General features: G+C 44.3%; 1 protein-coding gene across 1 annotated transcript in view; it reads left to right on the forward strand.

The window, feature by feature from the left end:
- LOC145343964 (sperm-specific sodium:proton exchanger-like) overlaps positions 1–19472 on the forward strand; it is a 189940-nt gene extending 170468 nt beyond the window's left edge. Inside the window, exons 13-16 of the mRNA XM_080190542.1 lie at positions 6413–6561; positions 10990–11160; positions 11310–11387; positions 19377–19472. Coding sequence (XP_080046668.1) covers positions 6413–6561; positions 10990–11160; positions 11310–11387; positions 19377–19472 — 494 coding nt within the window. The remainder of the gene's footprint in view (positions 1–6412; positions 6562–10989; positions 11161–11309; positions 11388–19376) is intronic.
- The last annotated feature ends 3753 nt before the right edge of the window (positions 19473–23225 follow it).

A 23225-nucleotide genomic window follows, 5' to 3' on the forward strand; every position in this document is an offset into this window, starting at 1 on the left:
CCAGGGTGCCAGACTGGTGCTGCCATGGGCACCTCCCATACTGCCAACCTCTAGGAGAGACTCAATGACTTCTCTTCCCTCCAGTGCGGTTGGGCCACTTGTTCCCCATGAGTGGGGAGCAGGAGTAAATCCTGCTGGAGTGAACCACTCCTGGAATTGGGGAGGAACGCAAGCGGGCCTGGAGAATTCAGTCCTGGGCCCACTAATCATATGGAAATCATGATTTCTATATTGTATTCAGCTCCAGCCTGATTACCGGCATAGAGCTGATCAAGCAAAAAAGTTTGGTCCTGGAGACATATGGGGGGCATAATGCCCAGTGGGAAGCCCACAAAAAGGCCCCACCTGATGTCTCCTGGCCCACTGTGCTACTCGAATAGTGCAGTGGGCTGGGAGAATTGGCTCCACAAAGTCTTGTCAGGTCATTCTTTGAGCTGATAAGGAGAAGTTTGAAGCTCTTCCTCAAATGCTCTTCCACGGTAGCCTGGTAAAATGTTATATTAAAAATAAACTTAATTTTGAGTGCTTTAATAAGGATATAATAAATGTATGCATTTGATGCATGTAATTGCTCCATGTATTTTTCATGTTACACGAAATATAGATTACTTTGATGCAAACACTTACCCTACATTGTCTTCTAACAACAAATCTATTTGCTAACTGCCAACCGGTATTCACTCAAATGCTACGAGCGGGATTTTCCAGTCATACTTGTCCCAAGACTGGAAAATCTCTCCTGAAGTCAATGGACCTTTAAATTGTCCATCAAATTTTCTGTACTGTCAGCAACAATTTTCATGGTAGGCAAGACCAGACAATTTACCTCTTCTATTCTATTTGGAGCAGATCAGATTCACAATTTTAAAATAAGCATAATATTTTGCACTGACTTTTGTGAAATTTAACCAGTGTTTCTTAATTTCCTGCATGTTAACTGTCATGTGTAGTGATCCAGATATGTAGAATTAAATGTGTTGTTCTCAGCTGTGGCTCAGTTGGTAGCATTCTTCTCTCTGAACTTGAAGGTTCTGGATTTGAGTCTTATTACAGAGATAGGTGCTATCACACTTCATTACAGAGATTTGAACACACAAACCTGGGCTTGCACTTTATTTACAGTGACTATTGATAAAGTGCTCTATTATCAGGATTGCTGAGCGCGATTCTCAAGGCCTGTTTGTTGCAGGCGTAAATCCCTTTATGGCTTATAAAACTCGCCAAAGGCACCAAACCCCGCACCCCCCTCCCCCGCTCGTGACACGATCAGTTTCTTGGTGTGAACCTGATTTCCATGAATTTAAATATATTTTAGTATTATATAGCCTAGCGCCATTGCTTCTGGCCATGATAGATGTCCTCCTGTTGCCCTCAAACTCAGGTCAACTGATGCTGTGGCCAACTACTCCGTACACACAAGTATTTAAAAGGTATTAAAACTTCACAAGATGTCCAAACACATGACTTGGATTTAGATATAGTATCCCAGCAAAGCAAACTGATCAGATTCCCTCTCAATCAACTTTGTTCTGATGTCTCTGAGTCCAGGTCTTGCTTCAATCTCTGTCTTTTTGATAATGAATACTGAGAGCCATGCTTCTGTCAGAGGGTCGTAATGCTCCCAGGAATACAAAACACAGGGATCAGCATTCAATCACTGACTGTTCAAGGCATAGCAACAGCCACTATCCAATCAATTTCTGTGTTTGTTCCATTTCTGTGCATCCTGTCCTTTGCTGTTCCTACCATCCTTAGTCTGATACAGAGTTAGCTGTTTTAACCATCAGACTTTTGGTGTCTTTAATTTGCTGGTGTCTTTATGAATACCCATCATGTTATCCTAACGATGTTGAGGGCTGTGGGTTTTAACAAAAAAATGTTTACACATGTAAATTCAAACCAACAACAACAGATTTACTGAAAGTTCTGCACTACACAGAGAACAAGTTTAAGGGATAACAGCTGCCTCTGCAAACACCCTAATGACATCATCATCAAATCATTTGATCAACTCTTAAAGCAACCATGCAACCCTTTTACAATATTACGCATAGGATCAATAGTATTCTAGACACAGTACTATGCTTCATGAGTCATTATAAGCAGTTGGTATGAAAGTCGATCAGGAGACATCTATTTCTCTTTGTATGTGATGTTCTGGAATTTGGCTGTACTTAGAACTTCAGTAGTCACTTGTTCTATTGGAACTAAGTCTTTATCATTCCTACTTAGTAAAGCAGCAGAGACGCAAGCTTCAGGCAACTCAGATACAACTAAATCTTTCACAATTATATTTACAACAGTGTGGATTAAAGAAATTGGTACTTCTGCAGATGATTCAGTGAAATCATTTTGAGATGACAACAATTGGTTAGCATATTGTCACCAAACTAGTTCATCTTCAGTTCGAATTCTGTAAGAAATTGGATTTGTTTTTGCTAAAACTATGGCTGGTACGCATTTCTGTTTCGCGGCATAATTACTTACTAACACTCGGTCTCCTTGTTGAAATGAGCGTTGCTTTGCCCTCATTTCTTGCTTAGCAACTTGAGGTTGTAGTTGAAGCTGTACTATCTCTGAAGTTTCTGGACGTAATAACAGATCAAACATTCTCAACTTTCTCTTTAACAGTAATATGCAGGTGGACTTTGGGTAGTCTCAACCTTGCTGCATTGAAGCTTTTAATGACTGGTTCAAGGATTGTATGAAATTTTCAGCTAATCCATTGGTTGATGGATTATAAGGTATAATATGTTGAATATCTTTTAGCTTGAGGTAGTCCTCAAATTTGTTTGAAGTAAACTGAACCACAATCGTTAAAAATCTGTTCCAGTTTACCAAATCTTGCAATACTTTTGTCAAGTTTTTCAGTGGTTTGTTCAGATGTAGTAAATCCCAATAATAACCTCTGGCTACTTTGAGTGGGTTCAATTAGAACAAAGAACATTTAACCTTCAAATGGACCAGCAAAATCTACATGCAATCATTTCCATGGAATTTTAGACCTCTACCAAGGATGTAAAGGAGACAATGGTGGTGTACTTCTTTCTCGTGCACAAGATTGACATTGTCCCAATTTTTCTTCAATTTGAGTTTTCAGACCCAGCCACCAAAAATAATTATATGCTATTTTCTTTATCTGTATTATACCAGGATCTCCTTCATGTAGTTGTTCAAGAACTCTTCCATGCAGATTAGGAGGAATGATCACTTAGATTCCCCACAATAGACACCCACCTTGGATGGTCAACTCAGGCTTTCTTGACAAGTATGGTGTGAAATTAGAACATACATGATGTGTTCTAGTTTTCATTTCTTTCCATACTATATCCATCACCTCCACCATTATGGGATCATTTTTGGCATGTCTCTGAAATTGAGAAGTTGCCACACGCAAGTGAGAAGTTGCCACACGCAAATGATCTACCAGTGCAAAACTAGTTGGTGGTATCTGCCCAAAAGGTAAAAGTAAGCACGATAATGCATCAGAATGGTACCCTGATCGATGATCATTTATATTATAAGAGTGTGTTGATAAGATGAGTAACCATCTTTGCAATTGACTAGCAGCTAACAATGCCTTTATACCAAAAGTAGTAGTTTAGGGTTGATGACCAATCAATAATATGAAATGACAATTATATAAATAATGATGAAACCTTCATACACCAAAAATTATTTACAATATTCTTTTTTTCGCTGAACATAATTAGATTCAGCACCAGGGTATGCAAAGCAAAACCTACTGGTCATTCTTCTCCCATAGGCATAATATGTGTTATACTGTCCCTTCTCCACAAAGTGAAGCATCACAAGGAAGCAATAATAGCAGCTTCAGATTAAAATGAACCAAAACTTAAGATTTCTGCAAAGCACCTTTGACATCCTTGTGTGCATTCTCATAGTTTGTTATCCAGCCCCATAACTGTTTAACACAAAGTAAGTTATGCAATGGCTTCAATAATGTAGTTGAATTTGGAACAAGTTTATAATTATAATTTACTAATCCTAGAAAGGACACACGGATCTTGCATTTCTCGTGCAGGCACTAGCGACTTGAGACCACAGTATATAATTTATTACTGTCATCCCAGTACTCTCTTTTTACCCTGGAGACCGTTGTCTTTTTTACAAAGGACTCCAGCTGTTCAGCCAGATACTACCTTATTCTCAGAAAAAAATGTATTTTAAGATCACAGTTTTTTTTCTTACTTGGTCTTCCTAGTACTAGTATCTTAACCTTTAATCATGTTATTGACTTTTCCTCAGCCTTCTAATGTTCAAAGTGTGAGGACCAACAATTACTTTCTGCAACTTAGGATCTTTTCACGATTTCGTCGATGAAACAAAATCCCAACTCATCTCCAATTTTCTTTTTGTAACTATGTTCGGGGTTGCAGATTTTACACAAAAAGTAAAAGCTATGGTTTGCACACATAGATTCAAATAACAAAATCAGATTTCTTGCACAGAGTACAAGCTGAAAGTGAAACAATAGCATCTACAAACATCTGTTGGGGACCAGATCAGAAACTCCAAGGTATATTGTGAAGTTAACCCAGACCCCAACTTTTTTTGATTTTAGCATTAGTGCAAGCATAAGGTGTTTCACTCCAGGTGGGATTCTATTAACCCACTACAAAGCTTTTATTGAAACAAACTTTATTTAACAACACAGTTAAAATATGACAAAAGAATTAGCATAACTTTTACCGATTGAAATACTTGAACATGACAATAAATAATTCCTAACAGCTAGCAATCTGTCTAGTTCCAATTTAAGCAATATCTCCCCTGACATACATCCTTCTTCAGAAACAGTTAGTACAAAAACATAAAGACTCACGTGAATGAGAGGTTTTCACCTTTTTAACCCCTCTGGACAGAGATATAGAAAGATACCTATGTCTTAAATCCCATGCAACAGCCTCAAGAGAAAGATCTATTTTCAAACAACAGAACTCAGAGAAAGAGACTTGTTTTTTTGGCAGGTCCAAGTATCCAATCTCCAGAGGAAGCAAGAAACTGGCAGAGGGCTGTTTTTCTCTAAAGATCCCAAGATGTCACTTCATGAGCATAGCCCCACATAGTCACATAAGTTTCCTGTCAATCAACATAATCAAACCTCACTCTCAAAAGCCCCAGGAGAAAATACAAAAATAACAACACTGCATTAGCCCAGATAGAGACAAACATCCAGCAGTTAGGATCAATTATGCTGCTGCAACATCGACATGTAAGCTGCTAGTTGTAGGCAAAGTGGCAATGGTAAATAAAATTGGTGCCTAAAAAAGAATCCTGCACAAGAAACATGACACAAATACATTTTTCAAAGGTACAGTATCATCACACACCCTAATGACATCATCAGATCATGTGATCTCTTAAAGCAATCAAACAACCCTTTTAAGTATATCTTTCAGTAGGTGGGGCGGGGGTGAACTGCTCCTCTACATATGAAAATTGGGATATTCCCTATTTTGTGTCCATGGGATAGGGAGATCCCAATGTTGGTGGTGGGCCCTTTGACTTTGAGATTGGAGGCGACCGATCTCTGAACCCCAGCTTTGCCGGTGAGTTGAGATCCTGCTCCCCCGGCTGACTGTGTTATCCTTGCCTGCACTTCGAAATGGCACAAACTGCTGTTTGCGCAAGCATGATAAGGAATCTTTGAAACCAGTGAGTTCATAGAAATCATAGAAACCCTACAGTACAGGAAAAAGCCATTCAGCCCATCGAGTCTGCACTGAACACAATCCTACCCAGGCTCTACTCCCAAATCCCTACGTATTTTACCCACTAATCCCTCTAACCTACACATCTCAGGACACTAAGACGCAATTTTAGCATGGCTAATCAACCTAACCCGCACATCTTTGGACTGTGGGAGGAAACCAGAGCACCCAGAGGAAACCCATGCAGACACGAGGAGAATGTGCAAACTCCACACAGACAGTGACCCGAGCTCAGAATCGAACCCTGGTCCCTGGGGCTGTGAAGCAGCACGGCTTTTCTCGCCTGATCCAGCATTCCGCAATTTTGGGACAATCCTGTCCATTTTTTGAATGAGTCATTAAACTGAGGTTCCCATATGTTCTCTCAGGTGGATGCAGAAGATCCTATGACATAATTTCAAAAAGATATAGGGCACTTATCCCTGGCATTCTGACCAATATTTAATTCTCAATCGAGATTACTAAAGAACAGATCATTTCATTATCATTTTGATCTCTGGGGGAACAATTTGACTGCTAAGTTTCCTATATTATGAAAGTGACTATACTTAAAAAAAAATTAGTTGATTGTAAAGTACTTTACAAGAACATACAAGGTGCTATATAAATGTCAGTCTTCCTATTTGTTACATGTTTTGTAAAACTATATGCAGATAATAGTTTTGTTATTTGTTTAGGTCTTCTACAACGTGACCACCCAGAGATAGCAATATCAGTAAAGACTAGACAGGCAGTTCGAACTGTTCTGAACAGTGCCAGGGACACAATTCACGCTTTGATGGCTGGAGGCCTTCTTGATAATGCAGAAGCATCAAAACTAGAAATGGTACTTGTTGCTTATTAACTCAAAATTATAGATCTTTAGATAATTTTAATAATAAATCATACAAATTGTACACCTAATACAGAAGTATAATACTGCAAGTTCTGGAAATCTGAAATTAAAGCAGAAAATGCTGGAAATACTTAGTAAGTCTGGCAACATCTATGAAGAGAGAAAGTTAATATTTCAGGACGATAATATTTCATCTGAACTGGAGAAAGTTGGAAATGTAATAGGTCTTAAAGGGGGCAATGCAGGAGGAAAAATAAAATAATGGTCTGTGATAGGGTGGGTAGCATGAGGAGATTAAATGACAAAAGGATTGATTTCATAGTGCAGAGCTAAATGGAATGGAACTAAGAAAGACAATTACTTAAAAGATGTGTCTAGTGGAGTTATGAATGGCAGAATCATGAGCATATTTCATGGAAAGGTCCTTGACAGTATCCATTTCACTTCACTCTCACCTCTTTCTCTCTCTCCCAGGACAATGCTAGAGTTTCAATTTGACCTCACCTTCCAGCACGAGGAGCACACAAAACTGGACCTTCAACTCATTAGAAGCTTCCACACATTGCAGTTTGGGTCCTGGGAGAAGGATATCAAAACCCCTGGGTTTGCACAATCTTCAATTTGCACAATCTCCAATCACCATCAAACATATCTTCCACTGCCCTTTTCACATTCTGAAGGAACATTTCACTCTGTGACACATTATTTTACTGCTTAGCCAACCCAAACACCACATGGCACCTTTTCATTCAATTGCAGAAGTTGCACTCTCTACCTTGTATCTTCCCATCACCTAACGATCCAAACACACCTTCAAAGTGAAATAGCAACTTTGCTGTACTACTTTCAACTTAGTATACTGTATTCTCTGCTTACAATGCAGTCTCCTCCACATTTGAGAGATAAAACACAGGTTGGGTGACCACCTTGAGAAATACCTCGTTTTAGTCTGCATGTGTGACCCTAGCTTCCGGTGGCCTAATTCGCCACTTGTTGTCAGTGATGTCTGTCCTCAGCCTCCTGCAATGTTCCAGTGAGGCACAATATAAGCCTAAGGAGTCAAATCTGATCCTCAGAATTTTCACTTTTCAGTCTCCATACTCCATATCGAGTTCAACAATTTTAGCTCAAATCCTCTGTCCCCATTTGCTTCCTTCATTTTTGCCGGTTTGGATTTTCTCCTTTTCCTTTTGGTTGACAAGTAGATCAAGAACTTTATAAAATAAAGGAACCCCCACTTTGCCAACAAAAGGAAAGCTGATGTATAAGGTGTCAATTGAAATCAACACAATTTAAACATTTGTTAACAGGCTAATGCTGTTTTAAATGAAAAGGTAAATTTGACTTTAAATATTCAATACAACAAAGATATATTTCATGTAGTTACAAGCACTTGCATCATTTCCTGCACAATGTGACGTAATTTGCAATCTGCAGTGGCAGAACTGAACCCCCTCCAAGATTTCTGTCTCTGTGTTCTTCAACAATAGGTTTTGAGAAAAGTTGTAATTTGATCTCTGAATTAGCTATCTAGTTAGCTTTTGTATTTTAACTATTATTCCCAAAGCAACCTCAGGTCACGTGCATATCTCTAAACTAAAATGCTTCTGAAGATATCCAGTTACACCCTTTTCAAAATACTTACATGTTACACTTTTGAATTGGTGGAACATTATCAATAAAAAAATCAAGCTTTTCCCCAAAGCACAACTTCTATCACTCCTCCTTCAAAAGAACTTACTGAAAGAAGGATCTTTTTATATCCTTGTTGTAATACAACATATTTTAATAATGTAAGTATTTTAACAACTCATTTATCACACACTTATAAGTTATGTTTTCCCTTTGTCACATTTTATACTTAAATACATTGTTTTGCCAACACTGTCAGAAATTCCCGCCCGAGGTCAACGAACAAAGCCAACCAAATATGAGAACTAGGTTTTAAAGTTCAATTTCTGTGAATTAAGAGTTTCGAAGAGAACCATGTTTGATGCCACCTCATTTCATGCAAGCAATTCACGTTTCTGCTGAATAAAGTCTTCTTAGCCCCTTTAAGAACTTCATTGAATTTATGCTTTTTCAAACAAGAGCTTGTTTTATGATTGGACGATTCACTTTTTTTCAACCTTCATAGGAGATCTCCTTTTTCACTCTGCATAGTCTATGGTTTTTCCATGTCCTTGGTTAAAATGTTGATTGAACTTTGTGTCCTACAGGTCGCTTTTGAAAAAAATCTGTGTAGAATTTTGCACCATCTGGACTATGGGATGATGTTTGAGATGATTCCAAAGGATTTTGCTTTTTTTTTGGTTTGATTAACTTTTATCATGACACTGCTGATTGTTGGCAGTCCATATGGTCTTGGGACTGGCTGTTATGAACTGGGACTTAGGAAAACATTTCCTCTGGATTCTCTTGCTTCTCTTTAAAATCAATCACCATACTATCCCTAGGGCTTTCTTTGGTTATTTTGGACTAGTTTCAGAACTTTCACCTGTTAAAACAGGCTGTGAACATTTACACTCAAGTCTTAACTCATTGGGTGGGATTTAATGGTCTTGCTCGAGCAAGATCAGAAATTCCCACCCAATATCAACGAACATTTCCATTGTCCACCCTTCATCTATTCCAATTCCATGGCATGCGAGGCGGTTGATTTCCGGCGCTAATCTCTATTTACTATGCTGATGGCAAGTTTATTAATGGCCAAGTTTTAACCAACCAAGAGCAGAAAAGGAGGAAGAAACAGAAATTGATGAACTTGAATTAGAAGTGGAAGATTAGGAGAAAGGAATAGAAATGCAAAAACCTAAATTAGAATTCCAGAGAGACAACGAAACAAGGAAATTTGAACTGGACAGAGGAAAGCTTAGAAAACCAAATTGTTGTGAGGGAGAATTGAATTTACTTCATCCTGTATAAATTGAGGATTACTTTTGGCGACAAGTTTTTATTCTTTTCAAAGAGAACCATGTTTGATGCCACCTCATTTCATGCAAGCAATTCACGTTTCTGCTGAATAAAGTCTTCTTAGCCCCTTTAAGAACTTCATTGAGTTTATGCTGATGCTCAGTTAAGGAAGTTCAATAATCCTTAATATTCCTTTTACAGCTACGTATAATATCCCCCATTCTGCCTATCCCACCAAATTTAAGCTTTGTCCAGTTACATTTTGATAAAAGTTGCAATTTCATCTTTTTGAAGTTCTAATTTACACTCAAGAACACATATTCATTTCTGTAATATTGGCTGCAATTCTCCCATTGCAACCCACAACTTTATGGCGGGTCGGGCCAGGAGGTGCGTGTGTCGGCCATTTTGTGGGTTCCCCGCCAGCTTTTACGACCTGTGCACATCTCCCAACCACAGTAAAATAGCACCCCTAGAAACAAGCAGAAAAGTGGCCAGCCACTGATTTGCATGAGTTTACACACCTTTACATGCCATAATCGGGATCCACATGGCAATCTCCGCTCTGCGTCTTCCACTTCTTTGGCATAATGTAACTTTGGCTTGAATCAGAGTAGGTATTTAAAAGTCTCAACCAGGCGTGGCCGTCTTGAACTGGCATGAGGAGATAAGTGCTGCTGGTGGAGCGTGGGGGATGTTGCAGACAAGCCTTGGAGATGCCTGGTGGCGTTCCTCTTGCTGCCTTCAGGTGTTGGCTCATGGACCAGTGATATCTAGTGTGCAGAGGTGGGGGTCGGGGAGTTTCTATTTCCCCACAGCTCTATTGGTGAGGTTCCGTCAGGGAGTCCCACTCACCTACCCTCCCTCCCCCAGGCAGCGTTGTAGTACAGTGTGGGAAGCAGCCTCGAGGGCTCCTGCTTCCCCCCCCCAACCCCCTCCTGGACAGCATTGTAGTGCAGAGTGGGAGGCAGCTTTGAGGGCTCCCACTCACCCTCCCTCTCCACAGCACTTTGCAGTGGCATTGTCTTGCCACTGGATGTGGTCAGGGACTCGACTGAGTGCTGGTGTTCTGGGGTCGGGGAGGAGTGTACCATATGCTGACTGAGGTCTAACCAGATAAAGCAGCTAGCAGCTGCTGCTCCAGGCCAGTGTGCAGAGAGGTTCAGACATGGACTGCATGGAATCTGTTGTCTCTGGGCACACATCTGATGCTGATTTGCAATCTGACTCCGCCATGTGGCACGGACCAACAACACATGCCTGTAATGGATCCTGCAGCTGCACACATAGCAATGGCGCAAGGATATGCATTGTCCATGGCTGCACACTGACCTGCATAATCTGTGCCAGCATTTGTCATGATAGGAATCTCATATAACCCTAATTGGACTACAGCTCCCACAAGTGGGAGTTCTGGCCCAAATGAGGGATTGGGGTGGTGCTGGGTCTATGCAGCCAATGACAATAACTCGTCATTCTATGCTCTTTCCAAACCCCATTGTGCAGATGGATGTCTGTTTGCTCAATCTGGAACTGGCCATGTTGGTGGCAGCAGGGGCGGAGGAGGAGGAGGCGGAGACTGAGGAGATGGTGGGAGTGAAAAGACCACTGCAGGATCAGCCACCACCAGACCTTCAGGAAGGAGGGCAGGGGCTGCCGCTGAGGACCAGGAGGTGGGTGAGCAGCCTCCCGAGAGGGTTCACAGAAGGCAGAGGGCAAGAAGGTACATTCCTTCGAGGCCCTCTCAGAGGAGATGTGCCATTGCCGACTGCACCTGTCCAAAACCCCGGTGTGACACATTTGTGCTCTCACTTCTGGCACTTCAGGGGAGGGGCGGCCACCTACTCCCTCAGGATGTGAAGATGACGGCTGCCCTCAATTTCTATGTCTCCAGATCATTCCAGGTACACAGTGGTAACCCAGCTGGGCTCTCCCAAGCCTCCACGCACAGATGTCTGCAACAAGTCACAGATGCCCTGTATGCCCAGGCAGGACAGTTCATTAATTTCAATGTGGGCTGTGCACAACAGGAGGCCCAGGCTCTCAGCTATACAGACAAAGCATACTGTTCATAGAGTACATGGGGAGAAGGATTTGATTTATTATTGTCACATGTATTGGGATACAGTGAAAAGTATTGTTTCTTGCATGCAGTCGCAGCATGGTTGCTGACAACCCATGGACTTTAGTAAGGCGTTTGATAAGGTTCACCATGGAAGGCTTCTGCAGAAAATGCAGATGTATGGGATTGAGGGTGATTTAGTTAATTGGATCAGGAATAGGCTAGCTGATAGAAGACAGAGGGTGGTGGTTGATGGAAAGTATTCGTCATGGAGTTCGGTTACAAGTGGTGTGCCTCAGGGATCTGTTTTGGGGCCACTGCTGATTGTAATTTTTATAAATGATCTGGATGAGGGTATAGAAGGATGGATTAGTAAATTTGCTGATGACACCAAAGTCGGAGGTGTGGTTGATAGTGAAGTGGGGTATCATAGTTTACAGAGAGACTTGGACAAGTTGCAGAGCTGGGTCGAGAGGTGACAGATGGAGTTTAATGCAGAAAAGTGTGAGGTAATTCACTTTGGCAGGAACAACAGATGTGTAGAGTATAGAGCTAACGGTAGGACTCTGAATAGTGTTGACGAACAGAGGGATCTAGGTGTATATGTGCATCTTATTGGGGATCTTATTGAAACATATTGAAACATATAAGATGATTAGAGGTTTAGATAGGGTGGATAGTGATAGCCTTTTTCCTCGGATGGAGAAAGCTAGCACGAGGGGGCATGGCTTTAAATTAAGGGGGGGTAGCTACAGGACGGATGTCAGGGGTAGGTTCTTTACCCAGCGGGTGGTGAGGGATTGGAATGCCCTGCCTGCTGCAGTTGTAAATGCGTCTAGTTTGGGGGCGTTTAAGAGATCTCTGGATAGGTTTATGGACGAAAAAGGATTGGTATAGGCTAGTGGGTCATTGTTTTTGTAACTGGTCGGCGCAACATCGTGGGCCGAAGGGCCTGTTCTGCGCTGTAATGTTCTATGTTCTATGTTCTAGATCCCTGAAAGTTGGAAATCAAGTCGATTAGGTTGTTAGGAAGGCATACGGTGTCTTGGCGTTTATTGGTAGGGGGATTGAATTTAGGAGCCGCAACGTCATGTTGCAACTGCACAAAACTCTGGTGCGGCCGCACTTGGAGTATTGTGTACAGTTCTGGTCCCCACATTATAGGAAGGATGTGGAGGCATTGGAGAGGGTGCAGAGGAGGTTTACCAGGATGTTGCCTGGTATGGAGGGAAGGTCCTATGAGGAGAGACTGAGGGATTTGGGGTTGTTTTCGCTGGAAAGAAGGTGGCTAAGAGGGGACCTTATTGAAACGTACAAGATGATTAGAGGTTTAGATAGGGTGGACAGTGATAGCCTTTTTCCTCGGATGGAGAAAGCTAGCACGAGGGGACATAGCTTTAAATTAAGGGGTGGTAGTTATAGGACGGATGTCAGAGGTAGATTCTTTACCCAGAGGGTGGTGGGGGAATGGAATGCCCTGCCTGCTGCAGTTGTAGATGCGCCTAGTTTGGGGGTGTTTAAGAGGTCCGTGGATAGGTCTATGGATGGAAAGGGATTGATTTAGGTTAGAGGGTAATTGCTTTTTTCTTAATTGGTCGGCGCAACATCGTGGGCCGAAGGGCCTGTTCTGCGCTGTAATGTTCTATGTAACCCTTCCATAACTCCCCGGTTTCCTGATGCATCTCCACTAGCCTTGGGAGGAACAAACCCAGAGGCCCAGCAGCTGGCTTGGGGGACAGCTGAATCCTGACCTCCGGCAGATGTCCTTGTGCCCGAGCCCTTGCATGTGCCCGCCTCCACCTGATGTGCATCAGCGGCTGTGATGTGCTCACCAGTTCATGACCCAGAAGCTTCAACACTAAAGGTACCTATTGTGCAATCGTCTCTGTTTTGGTGCATTGTGACGGTGAAGAGGTGCTGTCCTCTGAGGATTTCTCAGTGCCTGCCTCTGAGGTATCATCCTGGCGGTCATGGGGCTCCAGAGCAGCAAGGGCGGCAGCAACACCCAAAGGATCAGCTTCCTCTGGATCCAGAGCTATAAAAACACACATTAGGAGGACGGAGGCAAAGCAAACCATGCAGCATTGCACTTACTTGGAAGAGGATCTAGGTTGAGGGTGTGCTTCTGCTCATTTGCATGCTGGACGCCAGTGTGACTGTTGGCGACTAATCACCCCCTGCCAGCTCCACGGCAAGCTCCTCCATGCTGGTCAGTTGCCACGGGTCAGGCACATCACTACCAGTCTGTGTCATTTCCTGTGCATTGTGGATGTTCTTTTCCTGTGGGAACATAACGTGGATAGCAAACATTAACATCTTGCAGTACATGATGCACAATGCATGCCTTTGTCTTGGGTGTTGTGCTGACAACTTTGGGAAAGGGGTCACCACTGAAAGGGGCTCATTGAGGGGTGAGGGGAAGCGGTTAGATTCTGTTCCTGGGGGAAGGGTCACTTGTTGCATGCATGCCCTTCAGGTGTCTAAGCAGGGTTGCCAAGCATGTGTGGGGTTCCAAGTGGGATGCTCACTCACCTTTGCTGCTCGCAGAAGATCGTACTTTTTTTGTGGCGCTGCCTGCCAGACCGCAGTGTCAGACTCCTGGCATTCACCACACCTCCCACAATGCCTTAGCAGCTGCACCTCTTGAGTGAGGGCTCTGGCCGTGGAAGATCCCCTCACGCCTCTCCTCCATGGCATTTAGCAGATGCTCCTGGTTGGCGCCTGTAAATCTCGGAGCAGGTTTCCGCACAGACATCTTTGTGGCATGGCTGGCTGTGGGTCCATTTCTGCAGCTTATATACAGCTTTGGCTTATTAGGGGAGTGCCAATGGGCCCAGTTAAGGGCCCATTGGCAACAAATACTTGTGAGAGATTTTGAAGGCTGCATTCAGTTGAGTGTCATGCATCCCTCGGGGTGCTGATTGGCTACTATTCAAAAGGCTGCTGTGTCCAGCAGGGGTGCCATACTCAAGGCTCCCATTCAAGAGGGAAAATGATCACAAGTGCATGTGAGCACAATACCAGTTCTCTGCAGGGCAGCAGTGAGGACAGAATGTTCAAGGGCTGGAGGGACTGGATACCCGCATTATCTGGATCCATGGGGGCATGAGGTAAGTGGGCAATCATGTTTGTGTGGAGGGGGAGACAGTGGGAGGCCAGCAATGAGGTCAGCGATGTCTGTGGTGGTGGTGGGTGGGGGGGGTGCGGGGTGGGGGGTGGGGGGGGGGGGGGGTTGTGCAGGCCAGGAATGAAGCTAGCAATGTCTGTGGGGGGAGATGGTTGGGGGGGTGGGGGGGGGGGGGGGGGTCGTGGAGGGGGGGGGCGCCTCTCCATTGCACAGAGTGGGAGACTTGAGTGAGAAACTGAACTGAGAAATAATCAGGATTTAGAACAGTTTTCCCACCAATTCAGCGCTTTTGGGAGAATCATCCACATTATTTCTATAAATGTAAACATTGGACTCAACAAGGGCAATCTTACAAAGAAAGTTTGCAATGCCAAATTAGCATGAAAACAGGATTTAATTTGATTTATTATTGTCATTGCATATTATTAGCGTCGTTTCCTTAGCGACGTTTTCTTGTTCATAGAGAAGGAAATGAAAGAGTGCAGAATGTAGTATTACAGTCTTGGCTAGGATGTGGAGAAAGATCAACCTAATGCGAAGTAGGTCCATTCAGATGGCAGCAGGGAAAAAGCTGTTCTTTAGTCAGTTGGTACATGACCACAGACTTTTGTATCTTTTTCCCAACGGAAGAAGGTGGAAGAGAGTATGTCTGCGACGCATGGGGTCCTTAATTATGCTAGCTGCTTTGCTGAGGCGGGGGAAGTATAAACAGAGTCAATGGATGGGAGGCTGGTTTGTGTGATGGATTGGGCTACATTCACGACCTTTTGTAGTTTCTTGCATTCTTGGGCAGAGCATGAGCCATACCAAGCTGCAATACAACCAGAAATAATGTTTCCTATGGTGCATCTGTAAAAGTTGGTGAGAGTCGGAGGGAGAGAATCACGCTTTTATTTTGGGTGAGATAAAAATGAAATTTTACCTAATTCTGTCAAAAAAATGAAGTCAAACCTGGCTCTTGCCAGCAGGGAGAGGGAGAGGGGCCTAAGCTTCTGAAAGCTGACAGATAGCAGTTAAATGCGCCACTGAGCACGTGCAGATCTTTCTGTTCTGGAAACACAGAGATCTAATAGTCATTGTCTCCCCCAGTTACTGCTGGCCCCTGTGGCCGATCGTTCCCACCCCCCTCATGCTATTGTTGCCCCCCCCATCCCCATGGCTGATTTCCTCCCACCCACCTGGACTGATAGCCACCCCCCCGACTCTTGCGTGGCCTACATCTCCTGCTATTGTGGGGCTCTGCAGCCGAAATAGCCCCCCTCCTGCTGGGGCTACACATGAACCGGCTGATTGCCTGTTGCAGAGCATACAGTGCCCCCCTCCCCAATCGCTGCGGCAGAGTGGAGATGGTCCCTTCAATCACTATTGCAAGGTAGCTGCCCACCTGAAGATTTGTTGTTGAGTGGCAGCATACATGTCCCCAATCACTGTTGCAGATTGCACAGCGTTTCCTACCATCCCTCCCCTTCCCCCGATTGCTATTGCGGTGTGGCAGTCCCCCCCATCCGATCTGGTCCTGCCAGATATTCAGTGCCAGTAAGATCATGAGCAGAAAGAAATCAGGCACAAATCTGATTTCTCAGCTCTCTCACGATCTTACTGACCCACCCCACCCATCGGTCAACGTGATGAAAAGGTAAGATCACAGCCAGTTTTTTCATTTTCCATCAAACATGCCTTTTGCTTTTGAGTAGTTACCACCTGCTTTGCCACATTGATATTTTCTTTGCATTTTTATTCCAGACAACTTTAAAACTTCTCCAACTGCTATTAACTTCCATAGCCCACTGCTCCAATTACCTTTTTAATTTAGCAGGCTGAGTTTTTGACTGTTTTCATAATTCTTCCCCCAAAACATCAATTTTGACATGAGGTTCGCAAACTGTAATTGGTTTTCCAAGTTATTCAACTTTTCCTGTTAAAGTGCAGGTTCATCAGCCTTGACGACCTTTCCTGGAACCATTGAAGAAAGCCAAAACATACCCTAGCCATGTAATTTCTCAATGAAAAATCCACCTCTTCAATTGCAAATTAGGAAAAATACCAACAGCACAAAGTCCAATGACTAAACCACATCTTAAATTCATCATATACCGAGGAATACAAAGCAGGACACAAATAACGTATCAGAAATGTTAGGGAACACAGGGTATAGTGAGATGGAGGAAATCAGAATTAGCAGAGAAATGGTGTTGGGAGAATTGATGGTAATGAACACCGATAAATCCCAAGGCCTGATAATCTACACCCAGACTATTCAAGGAAGTGATCTTAGAAACAGTGGATGCATTGGTGGTCACCTTCCAAGATCATATAGACTTTGGGACAATTCCTATCGATTGGAGGGTAGCTAATGTAACCCCACAATTCGAAAAGGGAGGAAAAGAGAAAACAGGGCATTGTAGACCAGTAAACCTGACATCAGTAGTGGGGGAAATTCTAGAGTCCATTTTCAAAGATCCTAAACAGATGGTAAACAGTGTTAGAATCAGACAGAGTTAGCATGGATTTATGAAAGGGAAATCATGCATGACAAATCTGGAATTCTTCAAGGATGTAACTTGTAGAGTTGATGAGGGGAAGCCAGTGAATGTTGTTTATTTGGACTTTCAGAAGGTCAGAAGGTTTTCAACTAAGTCCCAGCTAAGAGATTAGCATGCAACTTGGAAGTGCATGAGATTGAGGATAGTGTGTTGAGACAGATAGAAAACTAGCTTGCAGACAGAAAACAAAGAGTAGGAATAAATGGGTCTTTTTCTGAATGCAGTGACTAATGGGGTCCTTCAGAGATCAGTGCGAGGACCCAAGTTCTTTATAATGTATGTTAATGATTTAGATGAAGGAACTAAGTGTAGTATCTTCAAATTTGCAGATGACACAAAGTTGGATTGGAGGATGAACTGTAAGGAGGATTCAAAGATGCTTCAGTGTGATTTGGATAAGCTGAGTGAGTGGGCAAATGTGTGGCAGATGCAGTATTTGGTAACAAAAACAGGAAGGTAGATTATTATCTGGATGGTTATAAATAAAGAGAGGGGAATGTGCAATGAGGCTTGGGTTTCCTTGTACGCCAGTTGCTGAAGATAAGCATGCAGGTGCTTATTAGGTGGTAAAGGAGACAAATGATACATTGGCTTTCATCACGAGGAGCTGGAATGTCTTGCTGCAATTATATAGGGCCTTGGTGAGGCCACACCTGTAATATTGTGTGTAATTTTAGCCTCCTTATCTGAGTAACGATGTTTTTGACATAGGAGGAGTGTAGAGAAGATTTACCAGACTGATTCTTGGGATACGCGACTGACTTATGAGGAAAGATTGAGTCGGTTAGGATTATACTCACTGGGGTTTGGAAGAATGAGGGGGGATCTCATAGAAACCTATAAAATTCTAGCAGGACTACAGAGGGTAAATGCAGGAAGAATGTTCCTGGTGGTGGGGATATCCACAACCAGGGGTGATAGCCTCAGGATATGGGGTAAATCTTTTAGGACTAAGATGAGAAATTTCGTTAACCAGAGAGTGGTAAGCCTGTGGAATTCATGAGCACAGAAAGCTGTTGAGGCCAGAACATTGTATGTTTTCAAGAAGGGGTTAGATATAGCTCTTGGGGCGAAGGGGATCAAAGGATATGATGCACAGGGTGGGATCAGGCTATTGAGTTGAATGATCACCCATGATCATGATGAATGATAGAGCAAGCTCTAAGGGCCAAATAGTATATTCTTGCTCCTATTTTCTATGTTTCTATGTAAATAATTTCCATCAAATCTCCACATCAACACTTCATTATTCAACAAATGTTTTGGAAAGCTTCATATTACATGCCACCTTGGTAACTGTGTTGCTGCTGTATCTCTAAGGATAACAATTGATTTGCCCACGTCACCAGACAGTATATAATTCTATAATATACAATATCTATAATTTCTTGCATCAACTCCATTGGTAAACGCAAGAGTACCTATCTGTTACCAGCATGTTAATTATCTTATCAGGATACACAGATCAAGGCATTTGTTTAGATGAGTACTTTGACCACATAAGAATAGGAGATTTACTGATGGAAGCACATCATCCCCAGTAATGACACTTTGATTTAGTTAGTGAAATTTCTTTTGATGCTTTGTCTCCCTTATCAGTCTTGTTTAGTTTATTGATTTTTTTGCTGCAATCAAAAGAGTGATTGGAACACTGGGGTTGTAATTTTCCAGACACATTGTGCCTGGCGTAAAATCGCGCTGATCTGGGTAAAATTCCATGTGGGCCCAAAGTGCAAACCAGATCTCACCCAGAGAGGGCTTGAGATTGATTGGTATGAGTTTGACTTGATTTCAGTCTCATTACCATATTTGGCATGTGATAATTCCCCCCGTCCTGGAATGTTCATAATCCCCTCCAGCAAGAAGTCACATGGGTGCAAATCACTACTGGTCCCTTGACCAGGCACCATGGATTGCCAGTGAGCACTTACCCCCAGGATGCAAAAGGGCAAGTCAGTCACTACCATGGTGCAGGATGGAGCGGGGGCTTCAGGGATGCAGGGGTTTGGTGGGAAGTTTAGTGGAACTGGAGGTGCACAGGACAGGGCCCAGCGCTGGGTTGGGGTCATGTGACAAGTATTCTTACTGGCTGCTGAGAGGTCCTTGAGGGACTGTCTATGATGCCAATTGCAGAGCCTGTTAATGTGTCCTCCACAACCAGTGGGGAGACTTTCTGGAGGAGGAGAACCATGCTTACACCTCTGAGGAGGAGCTGGACCAGGAGGGAGTGGAGGGAGAGCCTGAGGAGGACCCGTAGAATGAAAAACAGGTGGCGTCAAAGGTCTAGCAACACAGGAGGACCATAGAGGCCCTGATTTCCACCAGATACTCTGATTTAGGAGGCTTGGTGTCCAGCAGCTTCAGCAGCAGCATTCCCCCCCCTTCCAAGAACCCTTGCCTACCCTTCCAGAACCCTTGTCCACACACTCTTAGGGTCTTAGGGAGGGTGATGATGACTCATGTGAGGCAAACTTTGATGATGCCTAAGTTTGACTCCTGACTGTATTCTGACTGCACACAGATCTGCGGGCTCATGTCTGAGTGAGGGTCAGTGGTATCATCATTTGGCCCAATGCTGTATAAGTGGCAGGGGTGGGGGGTGGCTGGGGGTTGGGGGTTAGGTTGGCAGGACTTAGGATTCAGTGAGTGACGAGGTTGTTATTCCAGGATGCCTGTCACTATGAGTCTCATGGCTCTCACTGTTGGGGGTGCTTGGGAGGGCAGGTAGGAGATTCTGAGTACAGTTGGGGAAGTAAACTCTGTGGGAAATGGGACAAAGACAGTGGAGTTGCAATTTTGAGATGCAGAATTCTTTAATGCTAATTATTTATAGTGCCAATTACCCTATCCCTAACTATGGTGCCTGCCTCCACGCGTGCGCTCTTGTAGTTGTTTAATCTTGCTAATCTTGGATGGCCTAGTACCAGTCTTCTACTCTCTTTTATTATGGGCTAACTTCTCCGGCGGGACAATTGAAAGCCTGATGACTGGCATGCTGGGGGAGGGTGGGGCGGGGAAGCAGATGGCATTTGTTGGCACCATGCCTTGACAGGAAGGTGTTGTGATGAGGAGTGCCAGACAGATTTGAGAAAGATGCTGGGGGGGGGTTGGATGCTGGAAGGCCGCAGAATGTCAGGTAGTGGATTGATGTGGACATTCCAGGTGTGACAGATGGGACTGATGCCAGGATGTGACAGATGGACACTCACCCTTGCAGCTCAAATGAGGTTGTTCATTTTCTTTTGGCATTGGACAGCCATCCTCAGTGTCAGGATTTGGCACTGACTGCCACAGTCACTGCATCCCTAGCTGCATTTGCTTCCCTGATTTTGGATCATCTTCTCACTTGGAGGTGCAGGGCTGGCCCACCTCTCCTGTACTGCAAGATGTACTTCCATGAAATGTGAAACTGTCTCTGCACTGCCATCCTTCTGGCATGACTGGCTGTGATTGGAGACGGAGTGTTTAAATGCAGCTCCCCCTTGTTAACATTGCACAACTGAGCCAGTTTGGGCAAACCGCATGCCTAGGGACTGCAAACCAGCAGCATGTTTCACATGAGCGTTCTTTCAATGCACTAAGTGTGGGATGATTATGTTGATTCTGGCGCAAAAAATGGAGTATTTCCCACCAACGGCATTGGCATGTTTTCAGGCCGAATATTATGCCTCATTAGCAATAAATTTAATGTCCACAAGTTTCACGTTTCCTTGATTCACCCACTCCACAACAACTTAATGCTACAGGCACTGGGGAGCTCCATATAAGTGGCTCCACAGCACTTGTTCTACAACGACTGCAGGAGATGGTAAGTAAGAAGGTCGCACTGCATTTTCTGGAGGGGGCCCTCACAAGGATGCTGGATGGAGTGGAGCAGAGACAGGACACACTCTAACCCTGCTCCAGGAGACGGCCTTCCAGCAGAGTCACCACCGTCACCTGGGATGCAGTGACAGCCTTGCTCAATTCAGGTGCATTCCAGAAGAGAACGGGGCAGCAGTGCCACAATATGATGAATGACCTTGATTGCTTAGTCAAAGTAAGTGAACCACCCCCGGTCTTCCTCTGGACCCCCTCATACTCCCCTCACACTCCCAACCCTTTCACTCACTCAGCCACCTTGGCATTTGCCAACACCAGGTTCCCGCTTCCTCCCACAATCACCATGTTCCCCCAGTAGCTGCTGTGCTCCTCACACTTCAGCTCCCACCCAAGCCCTTGACCTGCCACACTTTAAATATCAACACTCCCACCTACATTCAGTCTGTGCCATTGCAGGACGAACTCAACCACAACAGGCACAGCGGGTGCAGTCAGCTAGAGTCATGCTAGAGAACCCTGAACCTGGCTGGGAAGGAGGAATTGCATGCCTGTGCTGCTGGTGAAGTGGAGGCAGCAGAGAAATATGAGAATCTTCAATACTTACATTGTGATTCCTCAAGTCTCAAGTGAATAATCAATGAGCCCAGGAATCTGCTGAGTCCCTTGCCGATGATACGCTCCTGGGCCTGGTCATCCCTTAGCTACTGGAGCTGCAAAGGCAGAGTCACGAGTATCAGTAAGAGATGACAGCAGTTCCCCTCAGAGTTCAAGGCTGACAGGAGGAGTCCCATCACATTCTATCCAAGAAGATGATGCCATCAGTGCCGCACACCTAGGCCAACACTGCAAGGTTAGTAAGGTTAGTGTCTGCAGCAGAGACCTTGGTGCAGGACATACATTCCATGGCAGGAGATGTCCACACCAAGGCTCAGCGATTGAGCTCCATGTTGTAGAGCTTCAGTTGCATGGTGCAGGCAGTGGTGGAAATCGACGAGTGTCAGTGTCAGGGTTTTTTTGGATCTCACTCCAGCTGCCCTTCCATCCCATGCAGGAGCCAGGGGCTCCCGGGAACCCGAAGGGAATAAGATCAGCAGGTGTACAGCCCAGGGCCCTCCAGCGAGGTGACCCTGGGCATCTCCAGCCCATCTGATATCCCCTCTCTGAGCAACACAGCTCCAACCCCTGACACCAAGGAGGAAAGCAGTCAAACATCCATGCTGCCTGAAAGCAAGCCTGGACCCTCTCTTCCCCCTAGGCTTGCTTTCAGGTCCCAGGGGACGCCTGGCAAAGTATTCTCAGGCAGAAGGGCTTAGAAATCAGCAGGCCACCTCAACCTCAGCTGGGGATACACCTTGATGTACTGGGATGGCCAGGAAGATTAAGAAACTGTAGGCACTTAGAGGGCACAAGTGAATATAGGCACTAGTGTAGCCAGGTCACTGCTTTGAATGTTCAGCATTAGGTTTCACTTAATTCACTCACAGAGCCTCCATCTTGTCTGTTCATGTCCCCAAGCTTGAGAGAACCAGCACACTCACTGAGTGCCTCATCTTTGTGGAGTATGAGAATGGCAGTGCTATGTCCCTCCCACCATCTTTGCAGCTCCCTCAGCTGTGATATGGACAGGAACCCTGGAAACGCTGCTTGCGTACCAGCCTTCACAGCTCCTTTAAAGCAAGGTGTGCCCCAACATGAAAGGAAGGTGAAGTCTGCCAGTAACCCCTCCTGACCCCTCTCCCCAAAACGGCAATTTTGGGAACCCACCCCTTCCCTGAATTGATCTTATTTTTGTCCTCTCTGGTAGCCTCTAAGTAGTGCATACCACGGAGGGTGCTGGCTGCTTGAGCACTCATCTCTGAAATCCCTTTCGGAGATGAAGAACACCAGCTCCATGCTTATGTAGACCTGTTGTATGTCTCGCTGGCGCCTGCTGAATTCCGGTGAGAAGTCCCGAAGAGAGTGCTTGCTAATGATATGCCAATGTATTAAAATGAGCTTTCAGGCCACTGCACTGGCGAGGGGCTGGTAAGTTAAGATCATACTCGGAAACTTGCCAGCGTGAATTTTGCTCTCCAGATTTTGAACATGTGCTGCCATTCTTGCAGACGTAGAGTGCCAGCTCAAATTTGCCTCTTTCGTCATTTTTTTGGGAAAACCACCCTGGGTGCATGAGAATAGAGCCATCAGA

This window comes from Carcharhinus amblyrhynchos, chromosome 6 (assembly GCF_965287045.1).
Source record: "Carcharhinus amblyrhynchos chromosome 6, sCarAmb.v2.hapA, whole genome shotgun sequence".
Taxonomy (NCBI): Eukaryota; Metazoa; Chordata; class Chondrichthyes; order Carcharhiniformes; family Carcharhinidae; genus Carcharhinus; species Carcharhinus amblyrhynchos.